General features: G+C 40.7%; 1 protein-coding gene across 1 annotated transcript; it reads right to left on the bottom strand.

Annotated features, from left to right (window-relative positions):
- Positions 1-408: 408 nt before the first annotated feature.
- Positions 409-8,636, bottom strand: FAM221A (family with sequence similarity 221 member A). Its single transcript, XM_066182251.1, has 7 exons — positions 8,555-8,636; positions 6,786-6,959; positions 6,131-6,321; positions 3,899-4,105; positions 2,990-3,100; positions 2,264-2,352; positions 409-549 (listed from the first exon to the last, which is right to left on the bottom strand). The coding sequence occupies exons 1-7, from the start codon at positions 8,608-8,610 to the stop codon at positions 487-489; spliced, it is 891 nt and encodes a 296-aa protein (XP_066038348.1). The 5' UTR covers positions 8,611-8,636; the 3' UTR covers positions 409-486.
- Between the last annotated feature and the right edge of the window lie 1,039 nt (positions 8,637-9,675).

Below are 9,675 nucleotides of genomic sequence, written 5' to 3' on the forward strand. Positions count from 1 at the left end.
GATGTGTGAGAGAAGAAGGATATGTTCGAATTTTATGTCAGGGCAATGAAAACAACAGAAAGGGGAAAAAGATTTTAAGAAAATATTAAAATGTCAATATTAACAGAACAAATCTCACCACATAAAATCCATAACCAAGATGAGTTTAAAGGACTCTACAAATAAAGAAAATGTATCATAAAGGTCTAAGAATAAGACATATCTTTTCTTTGTCCTCCTACAACCTAATATTTAAATACAAGGTTTTCCTCTCAAACCTTAAACCCTCAGACCTGCAACTCTCTAAATATGCTTGTCCATTCTCAAAGAAATATCTGTGTAACAGTTCTGGAGATCAGAAATACATTGGTTAAAGAACCAATTTTATTACAATGAGATAATTAAAAATTAATTTCAGCAAAGGGACAAATCAACAGAATAAATAAATTAATAAATACAATGCAATCATGAACAATGTGCCAAACAATAAATATTTATTTAATAATCTCATGGCTTCTTTGATGGCACCGGATTTCTCTCTTTCCGTTTAGCAGCTTTCTCCATTTTCAGCTGTAACAAAAAAAGACACGAGCAGTGGTTAAACACTGATTTGCAAATTGGCTGACAATGCAATATTAAATTTCTACATCCAGTCACAAATTTACCAGAGAGAAAGGTACACAATATTATTATCCCAACCTAGCACTGCTCACCTTTGCACCGCAAGACAAAGGAGCACCTCCATGGTGCTGCAGCTCCTCCCCTTTTGAAACCAGGCTGCCTTATCTCTGATAATGGCAATCTAGGTAGTTAAGTACCCCTCAAGGCCAGTGTGCCTCAGGAATGTTCACGGGTTTATCTCTTTGTCAATGAAGGGTGAAGCAGTTTTATTGCAGATGTCTAACAGACACAGTTAGAGGAATCAGCACACATAAAACCACACAGGAATGGTGCTGAACCTTCATCTCAGAATCTCCCCGCTGACCCACAAGGCCATGACTTCCTCCTGTAAGATTTTTCTACACAACAGGCTCTTGCGATGTGGTAAAATTTACCAAAACACACATTTCACTCTGTCATTTTGTAGTAAGACTATTAATCCAAACAAATATATCTGTTGGTTTTAGAAGGTACAATTTTTCCCAAGTACTGTTACGCTAGTGAATGAAATCATATTTAAAGCAATTATATAAAAGGGATGCAGAGACTTTAGCATCCCACCTAACACATATGCTGCTATTAAAAATGCAAGAAAAAATAACTAACATGCTTTTTCCCATCATCAAAGAGTATCTTTGGGATATCAAAGACTTCATTGGGATTCTACAAATGAACTCACTGCTAAGCAAATGTTGTTGGGCTACATAAAAAGGCGTTTTAAAACACTTTTCCCCCTTTGGAGACTTGAGGTTTTTATCTAAAATTCCTACAACCTTTTGCAAAGAAAATAAAATCTTGGGGGGCAAAAGAAACAGAGAAATTTGAATTTGATGTTTTCAACAAACCAATGTAATATTTGTAAGATCTGTCCATATTTTGTGACGATTTACAAAACAAAGAAAATTATTTTGAATTTCACAAAGTTAGAACAGCTTTCTCCTTAACAAACACCTTGTTGCAAGCCAGCAAGAAAAAGAGCAAAACAGTTTAGATTTTAAAAGTTGATGATAGAATATTGCCTTTCAAAAGAATTCATAACGAGTCGAGACATACTTCAGCTGAGATGGTGGAGCTAAGGGGCTAATGTGAGGAAAGAATAGGTATTTAAACATGTGAATAACCTACACCACAGGACATTTAAATTAAAGATAGTCAGTGTGGTGGAGGAGGCGCCTCTAAGTGGTGATACAGATCATCTAAGAAAGACAGACCAAATTTAGCCAAACTTACACAGAGAGTAATTTTAAAAAGAAAAAAATTACAAAATTTTATAAGTGAGGTAGCAAATACACAGTCCTAAATGTCACGGGGGGGGGGGGGGGGGGGGGGTTCTGTAACTTCTGTTTCATTTTGTGACATAGTAGCAGGTTTTTGTTTTCTGTAATAGAGACTTGCCTCAATTAAAATCTGCCTGGTTAAGGTAAATTCCATCCCACACATGACTGACCTCTGAAATCCTGTAGTAGCTAATAACCATATTTTAAAATTTATGTTAAGCTAGCTTTCTCAGGAATTGAGAAGGAATTATAATGCATTTATATGCCACTTAAATCATATTTGTATGGGTTTTAGACATCCTCTTGTGAAAGTGTGTTTAAATTAACCAATAAATGTAGTAACTTGCCCGTTCTTGATAACGTTTTTCAAAGTAAGCCATGTCATCAGCTTCTGATTGTTTTCCGTAAGAAACTTGCCCTGTGGCACTTGAACTACCTGAAAAATAAAACATAAACAAAAAACAACCTCCCTTTTTTTAAAATGATACTTGCTATTCCATTAGTTATGTTTTACATTTGGCAAAACCCATTTAAAATGGGAGCTCCCCTTTATAGGCACGTACAAAACCCAGCATTTGGGACCAAAGAGAAACCCTTTTAGTCTAGGCTTGCAGGTACTGTAAATTGTCTTAAAGGAGTTTAACAGTTATATTAATTGTTAAATTGTTTTACTAAATAAGGGACATAAAATAAACGTAAGTGATCCTTATTCTACTGGCAGAAGGCAGTCTCATAAGATTGTGCTGAATATGTACAACCCATTCAGATATGATGAGTTTCTAAGAGGGATTAAGAATTTTAAAAATGGATCAAATGAATACATGACATCATTGATGAGAAAGGTAACAAACACTAAGAAAAAACAATTTAAGGTAAAAAATGTATCACAAGAAAAATGGCAAGCATTAAGTTACTCTAAGCATTTGAAGTACATGAATGTTGTACTAACTTATCACATAGCAAAGCTTCAATATTCATTTTAATGCCCTGAGCATCCTTCAGTTCATTAATAAAGTAATTTAATATAAATTGTTTTTGTATAATAGTATTATACAAAAATACTCATGTATCACCTGCAATTTGTGGCATGGTTTGAGCAGAACTCGAAGGCCCCTGAAATGCTTTTAGAAATGGATGATCCATGCTAGTAATGGGGGCTTCTAAAAGTTCAGCAGAAGGAGCACCTGTCAGAAAATAAGTTGAATGGAAACAATAATTAACTCCAGGAGATACAGTCCTAATACCTGTGCTGGGTTCAAAACAAGGTTACAGATTAATATCTACAACTCTCAGCGCAGACCCCATAAACTAGAGTTAGCAAAATCAGTACAAGGATGGCTTCAAGAGGATTGTTTCTTCAATTACTACAGTAAAGTTTTAGCTTCTAAACTTCAGACAAATCCAGATCAGAATTTAGAAAATAATTAATGGGTATGTGGCAGTAATAGACAAAACAGTATTTCAGGACAAAACATGTGTCATTAAGTGACAGAAAATCACAGAGCAGAAAAAGTATCAAAACAAACTCACATGTCTGTTAAAAAGGTCTACCAATTGCCTCTTTTTTTTTATGCTGAGCAGCTATTAACCTCTGAGTTTGGAATCAAAAATGCTGTAAATATATAAACCAAGAAATACCTGGGCAGTAGTAGGCTAAAGGACCAACACAAATAGAACATGAAAGTATTCGGTTACAGGAAGTATTATAAGTTACAGGTTCTCTCTAAAGAATATGCTGCATTTCAAGTAGAAGCAACCATGTTGAACACCAGAATTGTTGGAAAATAGTTTTTTATCAATTCACTACAGGGAGTAGGACAATGTGAACCCTTAACACCCTGAGGACAGCTGGAAAGGAACAGTCTTCCTGCAGTTCTACTGCATCATCCAATCTGCCATCAAACTTTGAAACTTTATTTTGATTTAATACTTTTCAAAACTTAGGTGGAAAACCAAAATTTCATCAGGTCAGCTGCACATACCTATTCCACTGTCATCAAGCCTCATGTAGCCTTCTGCTAGAGAGCTAAAACCAGTCAGTCCTCCCATGGCAGCGTAAGGAACATCCTGCCCCACGGGCTTTCCTTGGGCTAAGCGCTCCTCTTTCGTTTCCACAACTGTTTCGTGAGCATATGCTGGCTGACCACATGCACAGGTAAAGGAGCTGTGAAAACCTGAACACTTGGAACCTAAGAGACAAATAAATGAGATGGTGATGGGATTTAAGCATCCAGCTGTATAAAAGAGAAAGGATGACTCTTGAGATCAGACCATGGGGACCATCCAGCCACAGGATCTTATTGAGCCAAGTTTCAAGTACCTCTGAGGATGGAGATTCCACCTCTCTGAGTAGCCTGGACCAACACTGCATCAAAAATTTCTTTTCTGATATCTAACTGCATTTCCTGTGTTGCAACTTGTGTTCATTGCCATTAGCAACACGACTCTCCATCCACTTACAACGAATAAAAAGAAAAGAAGTTCTGACACTGGGTAAAGCTGACAACCTACCATAATTTTGGCAGCATTCCCTTCAAAGGTGTATAGCATGGCTATATCAATGTTGCAGGTCTAAGAAGTTTCATATCTCAATTTATTACACAAATCACAATTTTAATGTCTTAAAATTAGCAAATATTTCTCAGTAGCAAATAAAGTATGTGGAAGCAACAAAATGGGTTCTACACAGGAGTATCATTAGACTGACTTTCAGCTTTTTTTAAGCTTACACGGCCACAGGATGTAATTGAAATAGTTATGCAAATGTTATGTGACATTCAGAAACAAAGTGACCTTCCTGCCCTAGCTACATCTAAAACTGTCAACAAAGCCCCTCCGGAGCAATGATGTGACCAAGAAATCGAGGAAGTGATGTTGCAAATGTTTCATTATACAAATTACTCTGCTTCCATCTCACAGTTCATTTTGAGGAGCTCCATGAAAGATTTCTTTATGTCTTTTGTAATATGTTGATCACATTCTTGAAAATGTTAAAGGTTTTTTTCACATTGTTTTGGGTGCTCCTCAGGTAACAGAACTCTATGTTTGGACACAGAATGCAGTATATGCAATATATACAGAGCAACAAGCAATTAAGTTTTTCAGTTATAACTTATCTGTCACATTAGATTTGTCAACATTGGACAAGACTAATACCATTACATTAAAACAAAACAAGTCCAAAATGGAAGCAATTCTTGGTACTTCACTGAGAAATCTGTGAAGCCCTCAGAAGTGTCTGGTATTTTTGAGAAACACTAGGCAAAAGGCATTAAATGTATTAATATTGAAAACACAATGTTCTATGAATTCACTCTGAATTACCCAGCTGCACGTCTAAGATTTTCACATTACGCAGTGCAAATTCTTGAATAGTTGTCATATAGATATTTTATGGTTTATTCCATGGGATATGATTCTCAACCAGCAAAAGCCGTTTACAGGGTTTTTTCTGTACAAAAATAGACATTCCATGAAAGAAATTTAATAACAGCACAAAACTCCAGCAAAAAAAATTTCTTTATCTTATGTAATTTGAGGTTTCAAACTTCTTTATGCATTATTTATTTCCTGTGGTTAATAATTACTGATGTTTCATAACATTAACCTCAAACAACTGTAGCAAAAAGCTTCCACTTAATCCCTTCTCTAAGATCATGCTAAAACTTCGCTCCCATTTGCATTTCTGGACCCATAATCTCTATGGTCACAAACTGCTTTGTTAAGAGTGCTGGCAATAGAATTACTTGGGAACAGAGTACTACTTCCTGCTGAATTGAGAAAAGATATAGAAATACATTAATGTTATAGTTTAGTAGGCAATAGAGGAATGGAGATCAACACTTCTCTTTCTCAAACTACCAAGTTCAGGTAAAAAAGGCACATGCATGCAGCTGGAAGTGACAAACTGCAAACAGGGTGCTTTCACGCTGTCTATCTTCAGGCATCTGTCTCCATAAGCACCAATCTGAAGCATTCAGAGATTTAAAACTCCTTCGCCGGACCTGGGGAAACTAAGGATATTGTCCCAAACCCTCCTGGGCAAAAGGTGATGCCTTCCTTCCCACTTCTCATCCTTCCTCAAGGATGAAAATACATAGTGGTGACAGGAGCAGCACACACCAAATACCCTGGGCAGAACACAGATCCCTCACACGCTGTTCCTGTTGAGTTTCCTGGCAAAGAATGCTGCAAGCCCAGCAGGAGTAACTTACAGGAGTTACAGGGAAAGCCAGGAGCTGCACTGTGCTGGTCAGGGAAGTGTTTGCAGCGGCAGCGGATGGGCTGGGTGCCATTCAGGGGCACAAACTGGTAGGACTGGCACAGACAACCTTTCACTCTGCAAGGCACACGGATAGGGCGCTCTTTGGGAAGCACCTCATAGTCTGTTTTGTGTTGTTTATACCTAGAACAGGAAAAGTAATACCTTTCATAACTTTGTTAGTAGCAAACTGCCTGAAAGGCTTATCATTTACTTCACAAGTTTTGTTTGGAAGTAGCTTTAATTGTACTATTTACTCTTAATTGTTAATTTTCAATTGAATGCATAATAGCAGGTGGTTTTACATCTATTCATTACATTAATATCACATTTCCTTCTGTTTCATATTGAGATCACTGCCAGAATTAATCTGATCTACATTAACTCATGCCTTGCAGCTGAATTTATTGAGGCTACAAAATCATTTTTGTCTCAAAAATATATTGACACTTGCATTTACAAACAGTTCTTACTATTTAAAATCTATTTTTCTCAACCCTTACACATTAAATGGACTTGCCTGTGTGCTGCTGTAATGTGTCTGGGAATATTTCACACTTTCCTGATTTTTAAAAATACTAAAGCATAAAAGTAGGGAAGTTACCCACCGGTGAGTGCAGAAGCACAGTGTCTCTGGTCCCACGAGCTTACAGTCCATACCAGTTGGTGATCTCCAGCTCACATACAATCTGTTCTGCAGCCGAGCTGGTAATACTTTTCTTTTGTACTCCTCATATTCTTCAGGAGTAAAGAGCTTTCCTCCATCATCATCACCTACAATTCTGCATGCATAAAAAAGCCATTAGAAAATGAAGACAATAAAAGTAGGTTTCTCCAGATTTTTTTTTCAAATAATAGAACTTTTTCTGTAAATGCTAAACAAATCATGTATTTCATTTTACTCTTCTAACAATTTAACAGAACTATAGATGATTTTTAGAGAATATTTTTTGAATAATGCTTTATAAAAAAAATTTGCTCTGATGGACTGAAAATCAGTTCTAAGAGAGAAGGAAAAAATTAATACAGCCAACTATCGGGTTCTTTTGGGGGAAAAAAAAAAAAAAAAAAAAAAAAAAAAAAAAAAAAAAAAAAGCAATGAGCATCGAGGGTCATGTAACCAGCCAGCTCTACCTCAGACTTCTTGACTGACCTCTGTCAAGTCACTTCATCCATTTACACACAACTGTACTGCAAACTTGTATCAGGAGATTAATCTTAGTCTAGTCTGAGTAATCACGGCAAGCAGGTAACCCCACTGGCATCAAAGTAACAAAAAACATATCCAAGTTGTCTTCTGATTTGCAAGAAGACTACGCTAGTTTCTGCAGCTGAAGTTGGTGGGAGCTGAATCCCTCAATTCAGACAGGCCCATTCGTTTAAGCTATCACCATGTTCAAATTCAAGGTAACTGAATAGCTGGAGCTCTGGAGCAGCATCCAAATTCTGCATTTATGGAAACAATTAAGGACAATAAACCAAAGACGTAAAATACAACTGAGACTTAACTGAAGCACTTACCTGTGCTGAAAGTGATTTAATTGTCTCTAATATTTCAGTTATTATTCATTGGATATGCTAAAATATTCTGAACGAGTGATTCTTTGTCAAATATTTCGTGGATTTGTGCACTGCCAGCACTGTACAGCACCAGAATAATGTGCCAACACAACGCTATCATTTGCATGTCAACCCAGCCAACACCCACTGAATCACTGCACATCTTATGTAAGAAATAGCACTGTGCCTTCCCCTGGTGTTTTACTCAAGGTTTTCCTAAACTAAATTAAGATCTCATCTCAGCACGACTGTGTTTCTTTTCGTTCAGCCTTTCGAGAGGATCGCAGACAAGATTAGCAAAGACACGCAGCAGTGTAGGAGATTTATACAATACAAAACTTGGAACTCATGATGCACAGAAGTCCGTGTATTCTGAAAGAGCAGTAGGGCTGGCAGATTATCAAATAATGGTTTGTATTGGACGGGACCTTAAAGACCACCCAATTCCAGCGCCTCTGCCGTGGGCAGGGATGCCGCTGGTAGACCAGATGGCCTCCCGCAGCACATCTCACGCTGCCGGGCGAGCCTGGATGCGAGGGACGCTGCGTGACTTCACTGCAGACAGCCAAGGTTGGCAACGCGTCCTCAGCAGGGCACACCAGCCACGGCGCCCCCGACTGCGACACTGAACGGCGGGCGGTGCATGTGGCTCAGCGGAGCCGCCGCACACGCCGAAGCAGCCAATTCAGGGGGGCCGGAGGCGAGCATCCCTCCCGGAGGAATCCCGGGCCGCGGGGCGGCTGCAGGGGACGCGACACGGCTGGAAACGCCCGTCCCCCGCCCCGGCGACCCCAGCGCGCCGCCGCTGTGCCCTCACCGCCGGTACTCCGCGTACTCCTCCAGGGCCTGCGCGTCCACCCGCAGCCGCTCCATGCCCGCCGGGCCGCCCGGGGCAGGGCGCTGCCAACGGGCAGGGCCCGCGCACGGAGAGCGGCCGGCGGGAGGCGGCGGGAGGCAGGCGGGGCAAAGGCGGGCGACAGGCGGAGGAAAAGCGGGGGACAGGCGGGAGAAAGGCGGAGGATGGGGGGGACAGGTGGGGAAAAGCGGGGGACAGGCGGGGGAGAGCGGGGGACAGGCGGGAGGCAGGCGGGGCAGGCGGTCGGCTGGCCCAGCACGCTCCGCACCGGCGGCGGAGGAACGCGCGGCCCCGGGAGGTGTGTGCGGCGCCCGTGGGCACGGCCAGCCCAGCCCAGCCCCGCGCTGGGTCTTGTCCCGGCCGCTCGTTACCGGGCGCGCAGCGGGGCGAGGTGCTGCGCTGTTGTCTTCTGGTTTGCGCAAAGCAGGGAGCTAGGTGGTAACCCACCAAAGGCTAGGTCAACGAAACTTTACCCTATTGATTACATTTTAACAAAGGCATCGGCATTCATTGGCTACAAATTGCACAATTTTTGTACTAATTATAAGTCAGCCCCCTGTTTGCTAGCCATACCTCTCACTTGTCATGCTAATTAGTACAGAGGCACGGTTCTGCCCATTTGAGTCCGGGGCCTGTTGTGTAGAGGTGGTCGCGACCGCCCACAGTTGGAATTACCTTTCTCCCAGTTACTGCTCAGTTCTGCTGGCTTCACCCGTGGCTCTCATCCAGACACTCCATTCATCTTGGAATTGCCTTCTCTTTTCCTTAAAACAAAAAACTTAGCCGAGCACACAACATTCACAATGCAATTGCTCAATTATAACTGGCCAGCTATGGCTACTGATTAACAACTAAAAAAAATTGGAGAGTTTGATTCAAATCTTGAGGGGCACATTATCAAGGACAGGACACACAGGGTGTGCACACACCCTCTGGGAAGGCAGTCACCCCTTGTGTCCCTCGGGATAGACATGCTCACACAATGTGTTTCCAGTGAATCCACCATAGCTTGCTATTTCTGATACTGCACCATCTGTGTAAATTAACTGCTTCCCCTTGATACAAACAAACCGGCCACAAAG

This window comes from Chamaea fasciata, unplaced genomic scaffold (genome assembly GCF_029207755.1).
Source record: "Chamaea fasciata isolate MVZ Bird 193981 ecotype frontalis unplaced genomic scaffold, bChaFas1.0.hap1 SCAF_1, whole genome shotgun sequence".
Lineage (NCBI taxonomy): Eukaryota > Metazoa > Chordata > Aves > Passeriformes > Sylviidae > Chamaea > Chamaea fasciata.